At 45.7% G+C, this 26,637-nt stretch overlaps 3 protein-coding genes across 7 annotated transcripts in view; 1 reads left to right on the top strand and 2 right to left on the bottom strand.

The window, feature by feature from the left end:
* Window positions 1–13: 13 nt before the first annotated feature.
* On the bottom strand, window positions 14–5,033 carry NKAP (NFKB activating protein). The gene is made up of 9 exons (XM_068152119.1): window positions 4,684–5,033; window positions 4,174–4,254; window positions 3,714–3,787; window positions 3,390–3,509; window positions 3,255–3,300; window positions 2,733–2,848; window positions 2,511–2,586; window positions 1,899–2,048; window positions 14–1,284 (listed from the first exon to the last, which is right to left on the bottom strand). The coding sequence occupies exons 1-9, from the start codon at window positions 4,977–4,979 to the stop codon at window positions 1,110–1,112; spliced, it is 1,134 nt and encodes a 377-aa protein (XP_068008220.1). The 5' UTR covers window positions 4,980–5,033; the 3' UTR covers window positions 14–1,109.
* Window positions 5,034–5,090: 57 nt separating this feature from the next.
* On the top strand, window positions 5,091–12,810 carry ZBTB33 (zinc finger and BTB domain containing 33). Of its 4 annotated transcripts, none has more exons than XM_068152112.1 (2): window positions 5,091–5,275; window positions 10,043–12,810. In XM_068152112.1, the coding sequence occupies exons 1-2, from the start codon at window positions 5,248–5,250 to the stop codon at window positions 12,079–12,081; spliced, it is 2,067 nt and encodes a 688-aa protein (XP_068008213.1). In that variant the 5' UTR covers window positions 5,091–5,247; the 3' UTR covers window positions 12,082–12,810. The 4 variants fall into 4 exon arrangements, with proteins under 4 accessions (XP_068008213.1, XP_068008214.1, XP_068008216.1 ...); XM_068152113.1 differs by lacking the exon at window positions 5,091–5,275 and adding an exon at window positions 8,678–8,926; XM_068152115.1 differs by lacking the exon at window positions 5,091–5,275 and adding an exon at window positions 8,956–9,283.
* Window positions 12,811–16,077: 3,267 nt separating this feature from the next.
* Window positions 16,078–26,637, bottom strand: part of TMEM255A (transmembrane protein 255A) — a 36,438-nt gene continuing 25,878 nt past the window's right edge. For both annotated transcript variants that reach the window (XM_068152121.1, XM_068152122.1), the window contains 4 exons: window positions 26,188–26,276; window positions 23,351–23,513; window positions 22,868–23,011; window positions 16,078–19,831 (listed from right to left, as the gene is read on the bottom strand). In XM_068152121.1, coding sequence (XP_068008222.1) covers window positions 19,673–19,831; window positions 22,868–23,011; window positions 23,351–23,513; window positions 26,188–26,276 — 555 coding nt within the window. In that variant the 3' untranslated portion in view covers window positions 16,078–19,672. The remainder of the gene's footprint in view (window positions 19,832–22,867; window positions 23,012–23,350; window positions 23,514–26,187; window positions 26,277–26,637) is intronic.

Below are 26,637 nucleotides of genomic sequence, written 5' to 3'. Positions count from 1 at the left end.
CAGAACTCCAGAGTAAAGGTTATAGACTTTTATTCTCTTTATACAAACATACAAGACATCTCTGCTGCCAAAACTACAACACAGAGACATAGGGGGAAAAAACAAACAACAACAAAAAACTACTTTGTTTTTCAAGCCATTTGAGAAAAAGGGCAAGGGAGAGTCTGGAAATACAGAGCTGAATCAAAGATCACCACCACAGAAGCACTATCTGTAGTAGGCGCCCGAATACAGAGTTTAAAGAAACTCATGTAATACTACTGAAACAGGCCAAACTAAAATGCCACAGGAGTTAAAATAACGTTTTAATCTAGAATATTAACAAAAAATTTCAAACAAATCAAAAGATACATCCTTGTTACCACCTGTGCACATGCAGGGGTCCCAATCACTACACCCTACTGCTCTGATACCTATGTATAACATAGGAGAAAAAGAAGCAAGCAGCTTAGCTCTTCACCATGGGCTTTGCTGGACTGAAGATCAGACCCTCCTATTACTATTATTGCAACTTCATACCCTGATTGCAATCTGCTTGCTTTAAAATAACTGAAGCCCATCTGTAGTAAGCTACAAAATCCTTTCTATTTACAAGTCTAGTTTGAACCACAAGCCAAACTCAACTGTTTTGAGACAAAAAAATACATCTAAAAGACTTACCAAAAAATATCTGAGCGGACAGTCTTAGTTCTTACACAGGAACTTAGGAGTTCCTGTGTTTTGGCTGTTACTAGCAGCTTGCTTGTGATGGCCACTCTACTCTCATTAACCACCCATGGCAGCGTCAGGTAATGAAGCCCTCCCGTGGCATCCTCGGGCTTGTCTGATTCAAAGCAAGTGCAGAACAACATTGCCACCTCTGATCTTTCCTGCTCGCTCCTGCCTTCCCTGCCATGTAGCCTTTCAATTTACAGGGATTCCTTGCAGAAGGTGAACAAATCATCCAAGACAATCTGACAAAAGTAACTGGTTCCTTGATACAAGTAATCCACTTCTGAAGCTTGGCCCTGATGGATGAAAGGCCCTGCAGCACTTGAAGCTTTTCTCCGATCACAACTGGAGCAAGCCAGCTGCAGCTTCGTAGGAGCTCTGGCATACAGTTCAAATAGCTATTTTTCCTCTTTGCCCTTAGTCTTTCTGTAGACCATCTCTCTAAAGCTTGCAAGGATTTTATTCTCTCGTTTTCTCCTTTCCTCCTGGTTGAAGGATGCCAGGGCTCTCTTTTCATCTGCACTGTAGATCTGGTTCTCTTTACGCAGACGCACAGCTTCCATCCGGCGATGTCTGTGGAGAGCATTGTGCACATCAGCACAGGCAGAGGCATGTAACTGTCACAGCTCCCATCCATGTACTGGACTGAATGGTTTCGGGGGCTTCTAAATAAAGATCCCTGCACTATAGAACCCAAATGCACACAAACCTTCCCAAGAAGCAGCGTGGCAGGGCAGGAAACTGACTTCTGGAGGTGTCTGCTTTCAGACAGTTAGCCAGAATGCCTACCTACCCCCTGGGTGTCAGCTGCTGGCTCAGCAAAATTTAAGAGAAATTCCTGTTGGACTCTGAGAAAAAAGACATTTTGTCTTCTGCTGAAAAGCCAGCACATCATCACTACCCAAACATACCAGTTCTGAGGTACCTGACACAAGCATCTCCTCTTTTGAAATACAAGGACATTAGAAGTATATTCCATGGGAAGAATTTCCTTGAGGAGAAAGTGTCCTCGAAAACTTCACCATCTATCTACAGCAACAGGGAGCTTAAAGCAGATTACTGTAAGCACACAGAGCACCTTCTCTTCTATGCTTTCAGCTAGAGCTCAGAAGCAGTCCTCCAACCCACCAACAAACAAAGCAGCTCTTGAAATTTTAACTGAACCATTACCACCATCAAAACCATACCTGCTGCCACTCATGACATAACCAGAGCTCTCAAAGGATGCAATCTCCTCACTGGTCAAGCCGATTTCACCTCTCCGGGGTATTCGTTTTCCTGCTTTTACATACTCTGCCATTGCTGCACCTTCACCAGGCAAGAGGGCATGTCCGTAGCTTAAAAAATAGAAGGGGTGATTTTGATCAGTCTGAAAGTGAGCCTGAGCGAAACACCCAGCTTCACTGTTCACTGCTTGCTAAAGCTGCATTTTTAAGCACTTTCTTATTCTTTCCCATATATTGGTCTGGTTTTTCCTTATGGCTAACACAAGCAACATCTTAAAATTACTGGCTGGATCCATTCTGGTGGAACAGTAATGAAGACACAACAAAGTCACAATATTGCAGAGCATTAGAGTACGTGCCTCTTACAAGTGACTTTCTAGGATCAAGGCTAAAAAGCATAAACCAGTCTTTTCTACCTGAATTCAGGCCACAGTAAAGGTTAGCACCACAACCACTTCTGTCTGTGACTTTTTGGCACGGCATTTCTTTCTGATAAATACCATATTGTCATAACAGCCCTTCAGGCTTTATTTACTTGATTGGATCAAAGTACCATTAGAGCTGGCTACTCACTTCAAAGGCCTATCATCCTGAGATGCATGGGTTTTGGGAGCTTCTGGTCCAATCAAGCTATCAGCTTCTGTATTTTCTGCAACAGCCAAATAATAAGGAAGATTAATCTTGTTTCCATTGTTCTCAGTTATCAGAACAGTTACACAGATCAGCAACACTTAAAGAATTCACAGAAAGAACACCAAGAAGTTTCAATCCAAGTTTAAAGTCAGGTGAACCTACTTGATCTCTCAATCCAAAGATCTTCCCCTTGAAACGTTTCATCATCAGAATCTTCACTACTTGAATCACTGGATTCCTTCCTACTCTTCTTAGTTTTCTTTTTCTTAGACTTCTTCCTGTAAAAAAAATCAGATACAAACATGCTGTTTACCAAAATGTAAGACGAAAGGAAGGGCTTGGAATCATTCTCACACCATTAGTTTTTCAAGGCACCTACGGGAAGACTGTCTGTCTGCAGACACACTGTTGTTCTGCCATAGAAAATGCGTTACAGCAAACCAGACAATATATACACTCTATGCCTTTCACAGAGCCTTAGAAAGTGGCTCCCTGTGTTTGCAGCAAGTTCCCTCTGCTGTATCCTTCAGCAGGTTTAAAGAAAATCCATCAATTTAGCATTACTCAACAGCATTTATAGCCCAGATGTTGAGTGCTCAGCCTTCCTCACTACCTGCTGAGAAAGCAATGAATGCTGCCCTCTAATATTAAGCAGTTAGAATTACTGCTTTACTGTAAGCTTACTTTCTGTTCTTCTTTTTCTTCTTCTTGCTTTTCTTTTTATCATCATCTGAAAAAAATGAAAGCACATATATAATCAGAAAGAAAATATTTGCTGGAACTAAGCATGAGCACACACATTAGTCAAAACCATCTTACCACTGGAGTTCTGCTCAGACTCCGACTCGCTGTCGCTGTCCTCAGAATGTTTTCTGCGTTTTCTTTTGGATGCTTTCCGCTTTTTCTTCCTTCTTTTCTTCTTCTTTTTCTTTTTTTCCTCTTGAATGTTTTAAAAAGTTAACAATAAAGACAAAGATCATCTAAGCACCACAGATATTTTCCCGAGCAACCCTATGAACTGGAGCCCACCACACTCACTTCCACCCGTCCAAGTCAGCGAACCTCTTGCACGCAACAAGAGCAGATTCTAGACTTTAGTAGTTTCCCATTTTTGCCGTAAGTGGTGTAAGCAAAACAAAATACCTTCTGAGCTGGAATCTGAAGAACTGCTCTTAGATTTGGCCTCTTCATCTTCTACCGGTGTATGCTCATCAGAACTGAGTAACGATAAAAGTTTGCAATTTAAAAGCTATTTTGTAGCATTCAAGACCCAAGGCACACATCATGAAACGCATGCCTGCAAATTTTGAGTCAATACTTGCAATAAGCTATTAAACAGCTAATTTGAAACATGGGGAAATGCTTCCAGAACTACAAGGCAAAGAGCACCTGATCTAAAAAGAACCATATCTTGCATAGTTAGTGTACTGGAATTAATCTGGAGAGACATCATTAATAACCTTGTTAATTTTGTTCAGAAATGAAGTGACATGACTTGTGACAAAAGGACTACCACAGGGGTAACACCGTTTTTTGTAAATTAAACTGACACAACAATCAATATCATAAAAATCAGACAAGAAGAAGAAAGAATATGCCTTACTCAGGGTCAGGAACCTTCGGTGACAGTCCCCAGACTTCCGGTGCCCCCAGTTCTCCAATTCTCTCTCTCTCATTGAGTCTCCTGTAAGGACAAACACCTTTAGTGTGCCACACATTTTGACATCTGCACCATGTCCAATCAAAGCAGCTACACTGAGGAGAAAAAACGAGTGGCTTGGGCGATCGAAGCAAACCTCCACACGCTACGAAGGATTGGCGGTTAACGGGTGTCAGCATCCTCCCGGTCGAACCTCGACCCATCCCACCGCCCTTGCCACCGGGCACAGCGGAGGGGAACGCCTCCCGCGATGCCCGTCGCAAGACCAAAGGGGTTCAAAGTCCTGGACAGCGCCACAACACAGGGGCCGTGAAAAGGCCGGACGGAAACGGTCCGGGTCGCCCCCTCCCTGGGAGCCGCAAACCCGGCACCTTGCCCTCCCCGGCACCGCCGGCTGCTCCGAGAGGAAGGGAGGCATCGCCAGGAGAGGCCCTACAGAAAACCAGCGCTCGCCTCTGCCGCAGGATCTCTTCCTTCTCTTTCTCGTAGTACTCGGGCCAGGCCTTGCCGTGGTGGTTGCCGTGGTGGTTGCCGTGGTGGTTGCCGTGGTGGTGGCTGTAGTGCGCGGTGGAGCGCGGCCCGCCGGGGGTGCGCTCGCGGGAGCGGGACCAGCTGCGGCTCCGCCGGTGGCTCGGGCGCTTCAGGCCGTTGCGCTCACGGGAGCGGGAGCGGGACCGGGAGCGCGATCTACGGCCGCGGCGCTCGGGGCTGCAGGCCGGCGGGCTGCGGGAACGGGACGCCGGCGCCATGACAGCTGCGCGGCGGCTGCGGCGGCCGAGCCACTTCCGCGCGGCGCGCGGCTTCCGGCGCGCCTCCCTCCTGTGCGGGCGGGGGCGGGCAGCGGCGGCGGGGCGGAAGCAGGGCAGCTCCGCCCGCGAGGCGCTCCGCCCCACACGCCCGGCCGGCAACAGGGCGCCGCGGCCGCGGCGTTCCTGGCGGCAGCTGGTTTTCGGCTGCAGGCGGCGGGACAGCCCCGCGGCGACCGCGACGGAGACTCGCGAGCGGCTGCCCAGCAGCATGGACGCGCAGAAAGCGGCGGTGCCAGGTAAGGCGACGCGGGCGGCGAGATAAGGCCGGGTGGGGGGGAGGGCAGCGACAGCGACAGCTGCCCGGCGGACAGCTCACGGCTTGTCCCCGCTGTCCGGGCGTGACCCTTCTGCCGAGGGGAAGGCAGGGTATCCCCGTTATTCAGCCTGCCCCGGGCCATGCGGGGCTGCGGGCACCTTCACGGCTGATTTTTAAAAATAAAGCCCACAGCACCTCCCAGCCTGACCTGTCATGGCTCAGGCCGCAGGGCTCGGTGGCAGCACGCAAGGAGCACGGAAAACAGCTGTGCCTTGGGAAGAGAATGACACCAGTGAGTGTCAGATAAGGCCTTATGTGAGCACCCTTCAGGGTGCCAGGTCTGAGTATCTTACCGCAGGGCCTTACGAAAACCTGGCGTTCTGCTCTGCCGGGGGACGGGCAGCGTGACCCCGCCGAGCTCAGGCCAGTTCGGTGTAAACACAGCATTTCAGCCGCTGCTTCTCCCCAGTGAGCTCCGTCTGCTCTCTCCTCTTTAGAAGAGATGTCTGTTATTTTCTTTTTCACAAATGAAACCGTATTTATGTTCACAAGCCTATTGCAAGCAACACAGAAATATCTGCACTAAGGAGGAAGCCTGTTTAAACTGAGTTGTTAGCCTGTGTGCATGTAACCTCCTACAGAAAAGCAGCAGAGAAGATGGCACCTGAGGTGTGCACACAGTTAAGGGGTTACCATATCCTGTGTCTGTCTGAGGACAGCCTGGGACCTTTCTGCTGTGAGAGTTTATGAGTATTTTGGCTGTCAGCGACTGCTGCTTGCCTTGTTAAACTAGATAAGGCTATCTTTAAAAAACTGTTGTTTTTAGTGGTGGTTGGGTCATTTGAATGAGAGAGATGAGGGTCTGCCGTGGCTGTATTTTTGCCACCTGAATCCATACTGCATGAGTGAAAGCTTAGTGACTTGTGCCTCTGAGCTTCCTGTCTCAGGAAGAATCTGAAGCCTGCAGTGACCCTGAGACGTAGCAGCCTGTATCCACACTCTCCTCACAGGCTGCCCGAGTTCCTTTACCTCTGTGGTACGTGAAGTCAGATGTCCCTGGGAAGAAGTCCAGGCCACTCTGTATCCCAGCACTGTTCACAGGAGGTCATGCTACCAACCCTTGAGATAGATGGAAGCTGCTGGGCCAGGCATAATGTCCACATGGCTTCCCCTAGTTTTGGACTCTGGGTTTGCTGTGAGCTGCTGTGGGCTGGCAGGAAGGTGGGGAGCCAAGAGGTTCAGAGACACTGGGCACTGCAGTGCTGGTCACCACTGGCTGCCAGCCTTCCACTGCACTGAAGCAGCTCTCAGGAAAAGGCTGTTTATGTCTGCACCCAAGGGTCTCCACAAAAGACCTCTTAGGAGCACTTCACATCTCTGACTCTTGTAAAGCAATTTGAAGTATTTTTATACACAGGCTGTACAGTGCACCTACATTCCTGGGCTGCTGCTTCCAGCCTGAGATGTCCCAGGTGACATTCCCCACCCTGATCTGGCATAACTAAAGGTTTTTATACTGTTTCTGGTTCATTCATCATAGTTCCACCTGGCACAGGCCCCTGTCAGATTGCAATGCATATGTGATTTCCAGGTACCTCCCAGTGGGTTTACAAGGGTCAGTGCTGACTTACCTCTGCCTGTTTTAGCTGTCCACCACACCCCCTGGACAGTCTATTCTTCAACAGTCTTGAAAAACTGATGAATAAAAGGAAACCAGTTCTGTAATGTCTCAGATCTGAAGGCTCTCACTTCAAAAGGCACTTCTGCTACACAAATACAGGGAGCATGGCAGGTGATTTTCTTGCTGGAAGGGCTCATAAACCTAGGCAGAAGCATGTTGTTGCTGATACATGAAGTGAGGGATTGCAGTAATCTGTGCCAGTGACCGTGGCCTGTGACCTGTTAATGTTTTTGGTCAAACTTGATAGAAGGACATTTGTTCATGGCAAAGTTTTCGAATTCTAAGAAAAATCAAGAATCCCTGTGGTTCAAGTTCACAAAATCAGTAGAAGACAAACAAACAAACCACCAAAAAATCCCCACCACCACCAAACTGTAACAGAAGATGAAAAACCTCTTTCTCTGATCTTGGTGCTCTTTGAGCGTTCCTGAACGGTGACAGTTTCCAAGAGACCACATTACAGATCTGTCACTTTGATGCCCCCACGTTGAACGTGCCGAGTGCTGTGTTTTGTCAAAGGACTCATGTCCACACAGCTCTGAGCAGGGTCTAACATGTGCTGTTATAAAAGATTCACAAAAGCCAATTTAAATTTGATTTGATTTAATGCAAAGTATGCAAGGCAATGAACAATGAAGCAAATGCAGCGCTGGATGACAGGGGAGTCTCCGCTCCACCAACTGCCGTAACCCCACCCTGGAGTCCATCGGTCTTTTATGTGGTAGCGCTGGACAGCCGGGGAGTCTCCTGTCTTCTGGTGATAGCGCTGGACAACAGGGGAGTCTCCGCTAACTGCCGTCCCCACCCTGGCTATACATTATCATATATAGGCAGTCTTTGGCTTAAAGTTAATATGTTACACAACATCCTCGTATTCCCTTGCACAAACTCTTAGCACGACCACAATACTGTGGTTTGACATTTGACAATACATCAGGTCCCTGCATACAATAAAGCTATAACAAACATTTCCCTTAACCCCTTTAACAATTAACAAACATTTCCCTTAACCCCTTTAACAGTGGTGCAAGGAATATAAAATAAATGAGCAGTGTGTGAGCGTTCAGGTTTAGGTTACAGAGCCCCTCGGGTCTGGGTGGAAGTGCCAGCTGCGTCAGTGGTTGGCAGAGCAGCGCCAGCCTGCTCTTCTTCCCCCGGGGAGGAAACAAGCTGCGGTGAGAAGTAACCTGCAGCCATCACGGCTCCACAGCCTTATCCAGCACGGTCAGACAGAAGAGGGGCGGTTGTGGGGCGCTTCATGCGGGCTCTTCCTGGGGTAGGGAGAGCGGAATAGCTGGCGGTCAGGCAGGGGCTGTCAAGGCCGGAGCGAGGCCCGTGTGCTTGGCCTTCGGCTGCTCAAGGTCTCCGGTGGAGCAAGGTCTGGGACCGAGGAGGTGCGGAGCTCACGCTCGGTAGTGGCTGTGGGGCCCGTAACCAGCCTTCAGTGCTGAAGGTGCCGACACGAAAGGGCGAGCGATGGTGACGAGGGTGGGCGACGACCCGGGCGGTGCAGCTGTGGGTGGCGTGCGGGAGCTCTCGGGAGCCGCCAGCCACCTCAGCCCGCTGGAGGGGTAGCGCAGCCGAGGGGCTCCCGGCGCCCCGCTTGAGGTTCGGCAGGAGGCTTGGCCGGGAAAGCACGGCCACGACACACCTTAGGGGTCCCACTCTGAGACCTCCCTTGAGGCAGCCGGGGGCCTGACCTTCCCCGCTTTCCAGCCCCGAGCGCGCCCGAAGGCTCCCGAGCCCGCTCGGTTCAGGAAGCCGAAGGGTGACGAGCGCACTCGGGAGGAGCGTGGCGGCTCGCAGGGGAAGGCAGCGTGTTACCGCGCCCCCTAGTGGTCGCGCACCGGGGGCGGCGCCCGAGCCCGGAGAACGACGGCGGCGGCGGTGGAGGGGATCGGTTCCCGTTGTGCGGGGAAGGGCTGGCAGGTGCTGGTGGCCGGTGCGCAGGTAAGGCGGGCTCTCGCCTTCCTCCTCCCCGCTGCGGGCTGCCTTCCCCCTCCCGCCGCCGGTGGGGGCCGGCTCCGCTTGCTAGGAGCAGGAAGTGGCGGCAATAGGCACGGCACGGCCTGGCCGTGTCGAGGCGGCTGAGGGGCCGCCCGTCAGCTCCGACCGTCGCCGCTGCCGAGCCATTCCCCGGAGCCCGCCGCCTGTCAGCACCATCGCCGCTTCGTCTCGTTGAGGCGCGGCCGCCCCGCCGCTGTTCTGCTCGGGGAGCGCGCGGCGGGGCTCGGCAGCTGTCCCCGAAACACTCTCGCGATGGTGCCCTCTCCGCGGTGTCTCTGGCTCGAAACGCTCCTTTTCACGGTAAACTTCACCGGGGACCACGAGGGAAGCCCAGAGGTTGGCCTTGGAAGAGAACGAGATGGGCATGAGCCGCGGCAGGCGTTCCGCCGCTGTGACCGGTGCGGTGGAGCGGGAAGGCTGGCGGGCACGGCCCGGGGGAGAGCTTGGCCTCCACATCTTGTCTTGCCTCTCCAGGCGTGTGCAAGTAAAGTTTTATCAGTAAAATAAAGGACTTGCAGCCTTTAACTAGCTGCCCGTATATTTCGATGTTGTTTCTGTATCTTGTTGAGGGGCATCGAGTGGGAAGCGCCAATGGATTGGTTAGTGTGACTCCTGGTAGCGTACAGATGCACAGATCTTCTTAGCTGCTCCATAATAACCTGGGTGTTACTGGGCTTCCTCGTGACAATTGACCAAATATTTTCACAATTAAAAAAATAAATCTCTAGTTATGTTTAAAACCTTTGAGGGACCCAAGTCTTGGATTTTTGTTTTAAAATTTACTCTATTGACTGTGAAATCAGATGGGCAGTTGTTTCCCTGTTCTTCACCTTGCAAGAATGGAGGACACATTCAGAATTGCACATACCCTGGATAGAAGGTGAAGGAACAAATAATAGTAAGAAACAAACCTCGCAGAGTGTTCTGCCATGCAAACTTATGAATAGTATCTGTTTTGCTTTTTCAAAACAAGGAATAAACAGCAAATGTGAGAATGTTGTTACATGGTTAAAACCATAAATCTGTATTTTTACTAATTTGATGTCTTTTACCTTGTAGGAATGGAGGGGAAAAAACTGATTTCTGCAACAGACACACAGTACTCTAGCGTGCTCCTTCAGTCTTTGAATGAACAACGTGACCATGGACTGTTCTGTGACGTTACTGTTATTGTGGAGGACCAGAAATTTCGAGCTCACAGGAACATCCTTTCAGCCTCAAGCACTTATTTTCACCAGCTTTTCTCAGTGGCTGGGCAAGTGGTTGAACTGAGCTTTGTAAGAGCAGAGATTTTTGCAGAAATTCTTAACTACATTTATAGTTCCAAAATAATTAGCATTCGATCTGATTTACTTGATGAACTGATTAAATCAGGGCAACAGCTAGGTGTTAAATTCATAGCTGATCTGGGCATACCTCTGTCTGATGGAAAAAACACGCCACGTGAGGTCAAAGACGGTGCCTCAGAAACTTCAGCTTCTGGTCCAGGTCAAAGGGATGCTGAAACACAAGTACCCGTAATAAGGCCAGAGAGTCATGAGGCAACAGATGGGATGCCAGTTATAACACAGTCGTTCTCCTTACATGGCATAGAATATGAGACTACAAAAATTACAGTGAGTGATTCAGATGATGAGGATGATGATGTTATTTTTTGCTCTGAGATTGTTCCTCCAAAAGAATGTACTAAAGATACAATTGCTGCAACCCAGAACCAGCCTTGCCCAAGTTCAGCTGGAGTTTCTGACCAAAAATCATGTGGTAGTGGTGGCTCTCCCCATTTGACAAGCACCACAGCAGCTCAGAAACTCTCTTTGCCTACTAGTCAGCTAAGCCCAAACCAAACACAGACCGGTGCCGAATCACACGTCCCTGCAACACCACACCATTTGACTCCTAATATCATTGTGCTAAATAAGCCTTTACTTAACTCATCGCTCAGTGCCAGCTCCTCACACCAAGCAAATGTGACACCTACAATTAATTTACTTGAGGAGAACCAGCAGCCATCTAATAATGGCTCTTTAGCTGAAGTGGAAACAACAACGGTTGATGATGATGATGTTGTTGAAGACGATGTCGCTATCATTAGCTCCTCTAGTCCTGGTTCAGTCAGCAGTAGCTCTTTGGGTCAGCAGCCATCTGTAGCCAATGCAGCAGCAACTGAAGGATCAGGTGTACAGAAAAAGCAGGTTGTTCCATTGTCAGAAGAAGCACTTTCTAAAGCTGGAGAATTTAAAATAAAAATCTCAGACGTCCTTGCTGGAAACAACGAGGAATTGAGTTCAGGTGTAGCATCGAAGCAGGCGGCAGAAGGGCAAAAAATCATAACGTTAGATACGGCAACTGAAATCGGAGGCTTATCCACAGGCTGTAAGGTCTATGCAAATATTGGCGAGGACACCTATGACGTAGTCATTCCTGTAAAGGGCGGTTCCGAGGAGGGCGAAGCCAAGGCTGTTGAAACGCCTAAAACATCTGGTGGTGGTGATTCACCAAACAGGAAACGCATGAAAGTAAAGCACGATGACCACTATGAGCTGATAGTGGATGGAAGAGTCTACTACATCTGCATCGTGTGTAAAAGGTCGTACGCGTGCCTGACGAGTTTACGGAGACACTTTAACATGCACTCCTGGGAGAAGAAGTATCCCTGCCGGTACTGTGACAAAGTTTTCGCTCTTGCAGAGTACCGTACCAAGCATGAAATTCACCACACCGGTGAGCGAAGGTACCAGTGCTTGACCTGTGGCAAAAGCTTCATTAACTACCAAATTACAGCCTCCCACATAAGATCAGTTCATAGCCAAGAACCTTCTGGAGACACCAAGCTTTACCGGCTGCACCCGTGCAAGTCTCTGCAGATCAGACAGTACACGTACATCAGCGATCGCTCCAGCGGCATACAAGGAATGAACAACGGCAGCATCGTTTATCGTGTCGGCACAGGGAAGGATGGCACTGCAGGAGCAACGTCTAACTCTTCAGACATTAGCTGGGATGACATTTTTGTTCCACATGCAAATGAAGCAATGTTTAAACAAAATCCTTCAGAGGGGAGTTCTGAATTTGAGTTTGTAATACCAGAATCCTACTGAAATGCATTAAGTACTGGGAACAGCATTCAGAGCGGAAATATTATGTTAGTTTTAAATGAACTGTTAATATCACTGTAAAATTAACTGTTAAGAGTGAAAACAAGTTAACTTGTTCTACTAAAACATCAATTGGAAGCTCTTAGATTGATTATCAGTAGCTACAAGCGATTTGTGAAAGCAATCCATCTGAAGGTTTACTCGAATACAGAGCAAGATATTTCTAAAGAGAAATTTCTGCTCTATTAATTTTGATCAAAATGTGAGGATTTGTAGCTTGAAAAGGTACAATTTCTTCTGATGAGCTAGAACTCTTGCAAAGTAATTGAGGTATTTCCTGTACCCATACTTACTATGTAAACCCTTTCTTTCGTGTTAACACTTAAAACGCTAAATCCTGTTTAGACGTTAACCAAGCAAACAGATTTTGTCATCCATAGTCTCTTGAATATGGAACCATTTAAAAAACAAAACAAAAAATCCCTCATCCATTTTTGCATTACTTGCTGCTGTCCAAAATAACTGATCCAGTAGTATTGAGCAGTGCATTTTTGAACTAGCATCTTGGTTCTGCTTTTATAAGCACTATGAATTATCTGTCTTCGTGCAAATAGTTTTGCTAACAAGATAGGTAGAGCTCAGCGGACTTGATGATCTCCTTGGGTCCCTTCCATTCCCTGACATCCTGTGAACCTTTATTTATACTTGTCAGAATGAATGGTGAGCAGAGTATTCAGTGTCTGGACTGTTACATTTTGTTTTGTGCAATGGGGAGAATCAAAACCCACAAAGGTCAGTAATGGAGAAGCTTAGAACACGGAGGAAAGAAAGAGCTGTTTCTTTCTTTTCAAAGTATAAGGAATAATGTTAGGCTTTCTCACTACTGCAACAGCTGCCATTAATTCATTTAGAAGGGCTTCAGTCTGATACTTTAAAAAAAGTAATACAGTAGAAGTTATTGTTTTGTCTCTTCTCAAAACCCTGGCTCTCAGAATTCTCAACATTTCTGGCTTTTCTCAGAATTACAAAATAAATGCTGGATCAGTTTAGCACTGACACTGCTGAGGATGTTGTATAGCCTGTTTGGCTAGATCTTTGAAGTGCAACAGGGATTTCTCCTGTCTTTGAAGTGAAACAGGTTTTTTCTCTCCCCATTTATAGGTTATAGAAGCATTGGGGACTAAACCAAAAATCAAAAAACAACTTCTGTCCACCGTAACACCAAGTATAATTTCTCTGCACTTGTCTGGTTGTCATCTGTTTTCAGTTTGGGCTTTTATTGTATGGTCCTTTTGTTTCGCCTTGCAATTGGCACACGTTTATCAGAAGATAAAGGAGATGTCCAACTTGGAAAGAGGAGGTCTGAGGGGAACAAACAGCTGTTGACTGGAGTCATAGCTTAGCACTTCAGATTTAGTGACTTAATGAATTTTTGTAAATGGTAATGTGAAAATCACTCAAGTTTTAGACATGACTGAGATTGTTGTGTGTAGCACTAGTTAGCTGTTGTAACCTTTTATGGTTTAAATTACAGTTAAAGGTTTTTCATGTTTTAAGTAAGCATCTTGATCCTATGACCTTAAAGGTTAATGTTTCAGACATACAGCATTCTCTACACAGAAATACATTTAAAGGTTAAATGGTTCAAATACAACTTGAGCTATAAAAAAGGGTACCAGACATCTGTGTAAGTAATGATGGGAGAAAGGGGAGGAATTACCTTATGCATGTAACGCTCAACACTTGTTTTGTAGGCCAAGAACCCCATATGTCATTAATAGACCCTCTTTGAACACAATGGGGTATGCTTTCGAATGTTACAGGTTGGGTGTTATCTGAGATGCCATTTCAGCAGTCAAACAATCCTCACAAGACACAAGTATTGATTACCAGTTTTAGCACAAGCAGCAGCCCTGTGTGCTGTATTGAGAGCTCCTAAACTTTTGGACAGGAAAATCCTATTTTTGTTACTGATATGACACCTCTAGAATTAAGCATAGGTTGCAAAGTGTACATTCAGTAATAACTGAACGATGGCTATTGATATTTGCTGCTGATGTATTTAAAACTTTGAATTAAACTGTGCCTACTAAAGGTCTCTTTTTGGAGGAAAACTGGAAAATTAGGGCTTTGTAACTATTTCTGCTAGAAGACTCATGCTTGCATGTGTCTCAGGGTCTTCAGTTTTCCTTGGAAGTGATTTTTGATATCCAAAGTCCAGAGATTGTGTAAAGCATTTTTTAGTTTCACTTCCAGTATTTATTGGTTTGAAGACATAGTAAATCCATTCTTTTAAAACTGTTTTTATTGGGGCCATGAGCTTTTATATTTAGGTTTATGGCTATTGCACTTCTATTTGATTTTTTTGTTTGTTTGTTTTTGTAAACACTTAGCTTCCAGTTTAACTTAATGATGAAAACTTATGTAAATATTCAGGAATTGGCTGTAGGGTAATGGAAGACAAAGACTGAAAAAGCATTTATATAGAAATGAAATTTCAACAGAGTATGGTGGCAAACCTCATGGCCATTTTTATGCATATAAAATAACTGATGGACCTGCTGCAAAATAGGACAAAGGTGGGCTATATCCTCACTGTATGGTTCCTCTGGGGATTCCTACCATAGCATTCCAGTGTATGATTTAAACAGATAATAGTGAGAGAACAACTGACTGCTTATTTATTTTGTACTGTTCAGACACGCAGCTTATAAATATGCAGAAGCTGACAACTATATACATTGAACTTCAAGTTCTACAGCTATTGCCTAGGAGCTGTTCCATGTGAGACACGTATGATTTTTTGCCAGATCTGTAATGTATATAGTTGTACAGTCTTTCCTGACCATACTTTATAAAGTTGTGTTCTACTTTTCATTAATCAATACTTGATATTAGTTCTTAGAGCTTTCTATGGCAAAAATAAAACTCTAAATTCTAAAGATGGGTGTAGCCTGTTTCTTTTTAATGGCAATTCAGCTTCTGCACTCTTAACATGTTGGTTTGCTGACACCTTGTGGCTTCCTTTCCCAGGTCTTTGGGAATTGCAGGGAAACCCCGTGGTGTTTTCATTTGGGTGTTAGTTTGGGGGGGGGGGGTTTGTATGGTTTGTGGTTGGTTGCTTGGTTGTTGGGGTTTTTGTTATTTGTCTTTTGGTGGTTTGGTTTGGGTTTGGGGGGTGCGTGTTCCCCCCCAACACCCCCCACCCCCCCTTTTTTTTTCCTGGTTTTGGTTTTGTTGGTTTTAGTTGGTTGGTTGGGTTTTTGGGTTGAGAACACCTGAAGAAAGCAAATTAGCTGAAAAACTCCACTCCTCAGAATAGGCTGAGTTGCTGTGGTACTGTTGTTGCAAATGAGCTAGAAATCAAGAACATACGGAGAGACCAGTGCAATGCATTTCAGCTAACTCATGGTTAGGGCTCCTCCTCCTAGCAGGTTGCTGATGAGCTGTGATGGGGAAGAGTTCAATTGTTGGTGTTCTGTGGCGAACATGGAGAAAATCAGTTAGGTAGACTTTTTATTACAGGTAAGGAATGCAATTTATTAAGTAACAAATGATGGTTTAGATGCCTTTATCTCCTTCCACCTACTTCCACTAACATCAAAGAGCAACTGACAGCATCAGGACAGAATTATGCCCAAAGCAGTACAGTAAACATGAAAGTAAGTAACGGAGCCGTTGGCACTGCACTAGCTGGATAATTTGCTTCTGTGTTAAGCAAAAAAACATCAGTAATGACATCAGAGTGACTGAAGTGAGGTCATCATGTTGTGGGGGTAGAAGTGCAGAATTAGGAAGCAGGGAGGCATCCAGGGCTTTTTAAAAAGAGAAACAAAAAGCATCTCTGGATAATCACAGTAGAAACATCAGAGGTTTTCGTTCTCTTTGGGATTTTTTGTTGTTGGTTTTTTTTTATGCACAATGCTACTATACTGGAATTCTTCAAGTAACATTCAAGATGCTTGTAAAACAGGAAAGTGGCTAAAATGTCAGATGCAATTTATAAATGTTTACAAAAGTCACACAATTTTATTTAACTTTGGTAAGTAATAAAAGGGTACATATGAGTCACAACCTTGACGTTCCCATAAGAAATGAGTACAGCACAGAATGTTGCATTTACATTGAACGTGTAGTTCTACTTCAGCAGAAGGAAAGAGGTAATTCAACAGAAAGTCCCACCAGTAGTTTCAGAAATGTGAAAATGGACTTTTACAGTGAATATAAAGCAGCAATGTAATTTTTGCTTAAATATTCCTTTGAAACAAAAGTAAATAACTTGGATAAATTCCTACGTTTAGTATTTGTCAGCTCAAAGCCAATGACGCAGTTGTTTCCTAATTGCTTCTCTGCCACTAAATTATGTTCCCCTGTAGAATAATTGCTGGAGGTGAGTTGGAATTTAAACCTATATTAAAGGTAGGGCATTGTTCAGACATTGAGGAAAGTATAACACTGAAAAAGCTTCCAGGCAGAGTGCAGCTGGTATGCGAGGAATCCATTCCACGAAGGTTCCCTGAGCAGCATAGCCTGCAACCTTAGGAACAGCACGGAGAGTGGAGCAGAGTGAAGACAGCAGAGCCAGGATTTATGGTATCACTGCAGGGATGGGAACTGAATGGTACTGTGGAACTGATGAGCTGTGTATCCACGACCCTGGGCCAACCGTCTGTCATTTTTTGGATAAATGCTGTCTTTTCTGTGAACTTTACCCTTTGTAATGCCAAAACACACCTCCATCCCAAGGAATACCTGCCTCCAAGGTGAGACCACCCCTCACTGAGCTTGCACTCTGAATTTTTCCTACTCTATACCTTTAAAAGCAAAGCAAGAGAATTTTACACCAATCATAATAAAGGTATGTATGACTGGAGACACTCAAGCTTCACCTGAAAGGTAACAAATAGTATAAAATGGCTTAAGAGAGGGGAGATATCATGGAAGATACCATTGCAGGCCACCTCTAAATTCTGGGATGAATTGACAGGCTGAGCCTCCACCCCACCACAGGGACACCTTGATTGGAAGTCTTGGTTACACCGAGTACTTCTTTGGGGAAACTTAGAAATCTCTATAGAATTGCTTCCTGACTTGTGCATTTGTAGCCACGCTGCATTATTCATATTTGTGATACTTGCACATGCTTTGCAGACAGTGTATTTATCAGCATCAATCCATATAAGAACTTGTACTCTTGCTGTTTCAATAAACAGCACTGTTCATTAAGATAGTTGTAAAGATTTCTCATTGAACATGACCAAGCTCCTTAAGTATGGCCATGGGAGTTCATGAAGCGTAGCTGGTCTGAAAGCACAGTGCTCTGTGACTGTATCCCTCATCCTGATAGTTTAATACTCAAAAGTGCTGAAATGGGCATCACTCTGCATCTAAGCCAAGCCAGCCTTAGTCCCTCTGATATCTGAGGGCAGGCTGGAACACAAGGGGGGTTATTTTTTGTCAAATCAACCATTTAATGCATCATCCCCTTGTGAGTTTCTTAGTCCTGTCCTGCAGTTTCCCCTCGCTCTTCTAGCCCTGTTTAGTTGACAGGCACAAATGGTAGAGTTCTGATTTGTAGGGAGTTTTTTTTCAGATGTACTATTTTGAAGTTGTCCATGATCCCTTTATCAAAATTTAATTCAGGAAGTTGTAATACAAAGTAGATGACCCGGTGTACAAACTGATTCCTAGTGGGCAAATTTATAGGCGCTGCACTTCAACAATCTATAGTAGAACAAAATGTCACCAGAGTATGTTCAGCATACACTACTGCTTTAAATCCCATGAGCTGTACTCCTTTCTCCATTTTTCTTTATCACTGGAGAAAAGTTAGATTTGCTTCTGGATAAAGAGTGTCATCCTTTAGGTTATTAATACACTGACCACTATTTGACCGTGGAAATGATACAGTTAACACATAGTCTAGCCTAACGGCTTTGCAAATGCATAGGATTAAAAACAGCCCTGTAAAAGTGTGGGTGTACTTTGAAAAGTGAGATCAGAGAGCAGTGTTTGTTTTCTGTGTTGACAGTATTTTTATTTTTTAATTAAAAGTAGAAAGATGCCACGATTTAGAACAGAATAGAATAAACCAGGTTGGAAGAGACCTTCAAGTTCAAAACACATCTGTCTGGTTTCTCCTCTGCCCGTTCCCCTGACCCTGAGCATGTATTGCACTTTTAGATTCTGAAAGCCAGGCTTAGCTTTTAAGCTACCTTTTCATCTGCATCAGTTTAAAGCAAAGGTAGAGAACTGAGGATTAGGGCCAACAATCTGATGCCAAGGAATTCAAATCTCTAGGAAATAAGGAATGAAAAGTCAGTACCTGAAGAAAGCAGTTGAGAATGCTCAGGCTGAGCAGCTCATATCTGAATGCTGTCATCTGAAATCACTTCCTGGAGTAGAACCACACTTTACAGGACAGTGTGTCACATAACAAAGCTGACCTCCTCTTGTTATGCAGGATGCATGCAAAATCTGTTGGAATCTAGATCAATCAGCACAGTCATCAGCTGAAGATTAAATGAAAGTCACAACAATAATTGCAAATTCCTATCAGTTTCATCCTATATTACAGGGTGTTGAATTTTATCCATGTGAGACTTACATCTTGAAGAACTAGTAGTGGATACTCCTTATGTGCAGCCCATGATACAGACACAAGAACAGTGCTTATTCAAGGTGTTGGTTCAGTCTATTAAAAAAGTTAACACTAGAAGCTTAAAAAAAAAAATCCCAACCAAACAGAAGGGGGAAAAATACAAAGAATGGTTTCATAGCACTGTTTCAGACAGCTGTGGACAGATTCTGATGCTCTTTACAGGAATACAAGGAAGATTTAGGCAGTGCAACCACCCAAACTATTTGACTTCAGTTACAATTCAAAGAAAGACAACTTCATTTCATTTTCTATCTTAAGAAGCATCCTGAAATAAAACCAGCTTGCCTATTAAAAGCTTTCCTCCTCAGAAGAGTTATACTTGCTGGACATACATGAAAATACCCTATGATGTTACCTTTTTTGATTAGTGTAAAACTCTGAGATGCTGTCACACTTCCCCCCAAGATTTTTCCAGTGCATAGGCTGTAACCAACAAGTGATGTGAGATAGGTTCTGAGGCCCCAAAAAACCCCAGCAGCTGAAGCCCCAAGGCCAAACAAAACAAGCATCAAGCTGAGCTGTCTGCAAGCACCTTTGACCTTAAACAGATCAATACTCTCCAGCAACTATCAATCTTGGCTACCCTTACTTCAGCTCAACACAAGATGGAGTAAGGCAGACCAGAGTCTATCATCTGTGTTATACTGCTTTATTAAAAATCAAGGACTATGTGAACCTCACAGCAAAACAAGGAGGCTGGAATTTAGATTCACCCACTGCTCACCAACACTGCAAAACATCAGCAGTATGCCCCCTTCCTCGTGCTCCACTGTTAAACCTTTGAAATAAGTCTCACACGAAAGAACAGTCCAATCTAATATTTGTACTTGCAGTTATCTTCTGTAGCTACCCTCCTGCTCCCTCCCACAGTAAAATATAAATACAAAATGTTCACAATTATTTCAATGGCAAGTATCTTTGTATCTTTTGTTCTTAGGGTGTATAAGGTGGTGGCTTTTCAAAAGGTGGAAAATATGGTGGCGAGTAACGAGGCGGCGCATTAGAGGACCACATATAGCTGGGAGATGGCGACATGGATGGGGGCTCATCGGAGAGGCCAGAAGGAGTAGAGGCTGGAAACACACTGGAATGCTGCAGGGAGACAGCAAGAAGCATTTAACGTAACCACTTCTTAATGTAAAGGACCCTGGCAAAGTGTTACCAAGCAGTGTAAAATTAACACTTCAAGGCTCACTTCTGCAAACATATGTACATGCAAATAAATATTCAAACAACTTCTTGCATTCAAAGCAAGCACAGCCTGTAAGTGTTTTGCATAGTGAGACTCCTTAGACTTAGAATTGAAGAAGGCATTTAAAAACCAGAATAAAATAACATAACATAATGTTCTTTCTCACTGCTTTCATACACCTGCTGCATTTCACAGAGACTGGGGAGCTTCAAACCGATGAGTCACTGTCAAATCTTGGGTTTCACATATCAGCCAGTAGCAACAACGAACAGGCTGCAGGTAACTTCCTTTTACACTACTTGTTCTCTTCATCTCAGCAATTAATGATAACAAAATAATATACACCTCCAGTGAGTAAAAAGCATAAAAAGCTTGAAAAGGTGGAGAAATAAAGTTTGTGTATGCCTGATGGTTAATTTCTGTGCTCAAAAATAACTTTGCTACCTTAGGTCTAAAGCCTCAAGCCGTACAGTGCCGGTGCTGTCAGAGACCTGCGCACAGGCTGCGTTGTCTCCAGAAACAGGCCAGACAAACAGACAGTGAAATACAATCACTTGTATTTACTCCTCTGGCCTGCTGCTGCTGGCCAGTTGGCCACCCAAAAAGCAGAGCAAGCAGTGGTGGCTGGTACTTGACCCCACTGCCAGCATGCTGGAGCGGACAACCTTTCTGCTCAAGCTCAGGCAACATGCATGCCTTCAACACAGACTGCAAATCCCAAATGTGCCTGGCTTAAGGCCCTGGCAGAGGCAGAAGAGTGAGGAGACTTTGGACTGCACTGCAAGAGACATGGGAGTGCAAGCTGAGGGACCTGTGCAGGGGCAGCAAGGCTGAGCTGTACATAGTGGTGACCTGGTACGTGACACCATAGTATAGTATCAGTCAGGGTTGGAAGGGACCACAAGGATCATCTAGTTCCAACCCCCCTGCCATGGGCAGGGACACCCCACACTAGATCAGGTTGGCCAGAGCCTCATCCAGCCTGGTCTTAAACACCTTCAGGGACGGGGCCTCAACCACCTCCCTGATCAGAGCTGACATCTGATTTTACCTTGGCGGGAGGGGGGTCAATGAACTCTGCAGTGATAGTAGGCTGCTTTCAAACAGCATCTTTCTCTGTGTTACTCTCTGTGGGATAACTGCCTAGCTTCCTGTGGGTCAGGAATGCAAGACAGCATGCTTCAGGAACAGGATAATTTACAAGCAGAAGGTATTTGTGTTAAATGAAGGTTCAGGAAGCTGGCCTGCCAAATGGCTGAGGGAGGGAGTCTTGTGAAGATAAGACAGCTCTGTTTTGGCTAAAACTGATGAAGCAAGGCTAAAATAACAAACATCCAACCTCAAAACAGACTTTGAAAAGTTTTAGAATCTCCCTCTGCTCATGCTGCAGTGGAAAGAGGGCAAAATCCATTGCACTTGTGTGCTCCTGACATCATCTGGCAGTTAGTGCCTTTATCACCAGCAATCCTGAACCTGTTGCATCTGTCACTTTAATAAATTAAGCCATTTGACTGGCTTAACTTTCTGAACCTGTGACAGTGCAAGTCCTTATTGGGGCACTGGAAAAGAGAGGCAACCATTAATTTTGTCAAATAGTTACACTAAGAGTCCTGGGATTCAGAAACAGGCAGACATCAGGATCTTACCTGTAATGCATCATGCCCCTAACACCAGCCTGTGAAGGTTTGTTAAGTGGAGCTATAGATTGTGAAAGCCCAGGCTGCTTGCTGAGGATCTCACAGAAAGCCATACAAACTGTTCCCATTTCAAACAACACAGCAGCTCTTCCATCATGCCCCAGTTCTCCTAAAGCCTGATGGGTGGGAGCCCCTGGACTACAATGACATTTGGAAGGGCTCTGCTGTGGTGACATCGCACCGGCACTTGTTAGCAAATGGAGCCCTGGGTGTTGACCATTACAAAGCGCCTGCGCCTGGCTGCCTCAGTCACCGCCAGGAGTGCTGCAGGAGAGCTGCCATGGCTACAAGCAAGCCTGGCTCATACCAACTGTGGGCAGCAGCCTGGCTTTGGCAACAGAGCCAGTAGCTGAGCAGATGGCACTAAATCCTCTTTCGCCAGGGGGTGAAGCACAACAAAAGGCCACTGCTCGCTTGTGTTCCCTTGTCAGAGCCAAACCTGTCTCAGGGTCCACAGAAGTCAAAATGTGTCAGGACTGAGGCTTTCTTGCCTGACTGCCCCAAACTGAGTACACAGAGTGAGCAGTAAGACAGCAGCATTATTCCTTCCAGGGTGCTTTCCTTCTGCCCAGCTCCCATCACAGTCACTGCAAAGGCCTGCTGCCTTCCTTACCATAACCAGCAAGGCAGAGTGTTCATTAGCCACAGCACAGTCAGGGGCCACTGCAACACTCTGTGCTCTTCCAAATGCCAAGGAGCCACATCTGCCATTTTAGAGTTGTATGTGAAAGAGTCTCTTGGAGGGGAACAGGATTCCTTAGAAATTTCGGAGTATTGTGTTTTTTTTTCTCATGAAAGATGCGTGGGATGAGTGGGAAGCAATGACTTGGCCAACTCTTGCACCAGGGAGAGTACAGCCTTCAAAAGTGATCTAGGAGGCAAGGGTGGGCTTCTCTCTGTGCTGCTGATAGCAGGGGAGAAGGTGTTAGTGGTACCTCAGAGCATTGCAGGCATCACAGACAATGCCTAGTTTTGATGTAGCCTTTACCAGTGAACAACAGGAAAGGCAGGCAGAAGGTTCTGTTGCCTTCTCTTCAAGGACAGCTTTCAGGGAGACACTGTCTTAGTGTGAATGAGTACTGCCAAGGATCAATGCCTAGCAGGAAAGATTTGGTATTCTCTGCAGGAACAGGAAAATTAAACTGTGTGAATGACAGGCAGACAGGCCTCCAGAGTCCTGCAGACTGGCTGGATTTAACCTTGCTGCTAAACAAGAAAACATCCTGTAACGTTCCCTACCTGAAAGTCATATGCAGAGTAGGGAGGCAAGTGAGGAGTGCTGTGGTAGTAGGAGTTGTAAGATGTCACTTGTGGCCTGGAGTAGTAGGACACCGAGGGGTGTGCATTTTCAACCGTACAGTTCAGTGTAGGCAGGGAAGGAGTCTGTTGAAACAAAAAGAAGAGAACCTCAGGCTACTAACCAAACCATAGAGAGCTGACAGCTGAAAGAAAGCAGAAACGATGTAAAGGACCACTGTGTGTCTTTGGAACTCAAGTCTGCTGAACTAGCAACTGGCAATCTGGTTGCCTCTTAGGCAGGAAGTAAGCCTGGAGGTCATTTCATTACTCAGCCACCTATTGTTTCCTCTTAGTTTCCACAGAACAGTGGACACCAGTACTCACACAAAACAACTGCACAGCAATAGCTGTTTTCATTATTTTTAAAAGGTAACTTGGCTGATTTGTTTTGTTTAATCCACAGAGAAAGCAGCACCATCTTACCATGTCTTTAAAGCCTCCAAGAATCGCTGCTGTAATGATCCCTAGGAAGAGCCCCACTATGTTCAGAATTGTTGCAGACCAAAGCAAGTGGTAAAGGTGGATGATGTCCTGGCAGCTGCTGACATCAATGTATTCATAGTATCCTCCAGAAATCTCTACTCGACTGGATTAGGAAAAAACCAACACAACAATAATGATTAAAAGATTCACCACACAACATAACACTCAAGCACTTCTGCTTGACAGCAAAATGCATTGTGCAATTTAATGACAGCATAACTGCCGAGGGAGTGGGAACGAAGCTTGCTAGATCTCGTGCTTGTCGCATCTGAGATCTCCCTGTACATCAACAGCAGAAGGCAGCTTGATCTGTTGTGAAACAAACAAGTCCTGCAAAACCTGCAAATATCCAAATCACCTTCAGGCTGTATATGCCTCATTTCTACCCTCTGAAACCTCCACAGAGATCCTGGAGGCATCTCAAGGACAAACTGGTCTTGGAATTACACAGGGAAATCAGACTGCGCCCAGAGGATCAACAGCTGCCCCTTATAGCAGCACTGGCTGCTCCTCACAGCCACAAGAGCAGCTAGGTGGGACTGGGATGGGCACAGGACAGCACAGCTAGATCCCTGGCACCGCAGGGCTTGGCCACCAAGCACATTCAACTCTGCTGCTCTGCTCCAGCTGCCTGATTTTTACAGCTCTACAATGGGATGGGCTGGCAGGACCCCTAGGACTCCAGCAGAACAAGGTCCTTCTGCTTGCATTAAAAACTTAAAAAAAGCTTTTCCACATGCAGAAATGAGATGGAGAACACTTGGTTAAATTCACTTAGGTCATTATTTTGGAAAGGGAAGAGCAGCTCCTGCAACTGGAGGGATGGAGTCTCACAGCAGGATTCTTCAGTAATGACTTCTATCCGACTACTGCTTGGAGGAACAGGCTGACCTTGGATGTAGCCACTACCAGATGCAGTGGGATACAGCAAATTCCCCTTAAGAGAACATTTACTGAGGAAAAACAATACTTCAGGATGACTTCTTTCTCATCTCATAGATGGAGATCCGCTGCACAAGGGCTTTGAGGAAGTGGGGAAGAATAGGCTCATCTTTAACAGCAAGAAGCGTATCAAGGCTTATCTCCCCAGCAGATTCTGCGAGGCTTGCAGGAACAAGAGCCTCTTTCCCTCATTACTCAATTGTTGCTTCTTCTTTTATTTTTCCCCCTATATTCTTGTAGAGGGCCAGTGCAGAAGACACTGCAAGAAGGAAGCAGGGTATTCAAGCAGAATGGAGGCAGAGCATAGCCACCAACTGTAAAACCTGAACTGACTGTTAGCCTTTGAAGGCCCAGCACGACCTCTGCACAACCTGAGCACACACCATGACTGCCTTTAACAATCCTGTATGCACTGTTTGCAAGAGCTTGCTCCTAAGGAGACAAGTAAGTGTCAAGCTCTCAGAGCCTTGGAGCACCACTGACAACATTCAGCATTGTACAGAGAAGTACAGCATGCACTTATCAACAGGAAGGGGCTTGTCCGATGCTGCCACAGCCAGGGCTCCCGCACCAGGAGGGAGGCAAGACTGCTGTCGCTTTTCTGTCGTTTCCATCCTTTACATGAGCCAACCAGTCTTGAGTGTCTGTGCCTTTCTTACTGAGATCCAGAAGCACCAACACCTCCTTCTCCAGTGCAGAACACTTGTGTGGTACTAAGCAAGACTGAGATGGTAACAACTGATATATCAGAGAGGGGAAAATGGGTCAGAGGCAGGATCCTGAACCAGCTCGACTGGGATTAAAAAAACCCACAACAGAAAACTTACAAGTGTTTCTATTCCAACCACTTCTTTGTGTATCACTCTCTTTAGCTAGTAAAAAAGGATTGTGTGCTGTAAACTGTCAAAGGGAAGTGTGAGCTTCACCAGGCTGAAGTGGCTTCCACAGGAATAAAGTCCTACAGAGGCCAGGGATTACCCCTCCCAGCGTGCAGAAACACCATTGTCCAACAGCAGCTTTTGATCTTTCTCCACCACCATCAATTATTTAAGTGGGGGCAAGCCCAAGTAAGCAGTGTGAGAAATGCTAAGCTTGAAACAGCTCTAGGCAAGAGGCAGCACTAAAAAAAAAAAATCAATTTATTAATTGCTTGCTGACACACATTAGACACTCCAAATATAAGCAGTGCATGCTGTAAATTAAGTTGGCTTAGGAACAGTAGCCAGATTTTATGATGGTGTGATCACTATGCAGTACTTCTTGATTGGTAACCACTCCTCTGACTCATCTTTGCACAGTGCTTGTACACCTTCCAACCTCCTGTGACCATGGAAGGTATTTCAGAGAGGACACTGCTTTATAAACATCCAGCCTGCAAACTCTATTCCCTGTTAGTAGGGTGGGAAATGAAATAGTGACACAGCAAGGAAGAATAGTGTTCTAATCTTCTAAAACAAAACAAACCCCAGTGAACAAGCAGTGACAACAGAGAAGGATGGTGTTGAGTCAAGGGACACCCAATAGGAGGAAAACTGGGGAGGGCACCAAGCATGAAAGTAATGGAAACTCCCTCCCTCGTCATTTTTCCAGCTGGGCTAGCCTGGAGCAAGCCCACCCATAGCTGGAATAGCTTTAGTGTACTTCATACACCCCTTTACTTGGTGCCTGGGAGTTCTTGTGGCTAACAACCGCAGTTTAAGATCTCTTCCCACAACGGCTGTCATTAACTGGTACTTTGCTCCCACCCTATCCTGGCCCTTCAGACACCTGCAAACTGGCATGACCGCTGGCATGGCCTTTCCCATGGCTAGGAATGGTATGCTTAGCATACTCACTTTCCACAGTTGTACAGGTCACAGCAGAAGCAGGTGTTGGTTTTTATTTTGGGTGTGCAGGGTGCACGGCGCTGTGGGTGACAGATTGCCTGTGTGAATACAGAAGAAAATACACAAAGCACATAAGGGCATAATCACCAAGCATGATTGCTGCTGCTATTTGGCCTGTACTACAGGGAGATTTTGTACTGATCTCCAGATTAGCCCCAGGTAGATTTTTTTTCTTTCCTTATTTTGCAGCACAGAGTCACAGTGGAATAAAGAATCGTTAGACCAGGCCAGTGTTCCCTTTCCCCATGGGGAAGCACATGTCTGCAGAGGAAGGGAGTTGTGCAACTCTTAGAAGCAGCCATGACCTTGCTGAACTAACACTCTTCACCACATAGCAACTCAGAACAATTGTCTGTGTAAGTATCATAGTATCAGTCAGGGTTGGAAGGGACCACAAGG

This window comes from Melanerpes formicivorus, unplaced genomic scaffold, assembly GCF_026170545.1.
Source record: "Melanerpes formicivorus ecotype bairdi unplaced genomic scaffold, bMelFor1.0.p_v2 SCAF_22, whole genome shotgun sequence".
Taxonomy (NCBI): domain Eukaryota; kingdom Metazoa; phylum Chordata; class Aves; order Piciformes; family Picidae; genus Melanerpes; species Melanerpes formicivorus.
This window is presented reverse-complemented; position numbering and strand designations above follow the sequence as displayed.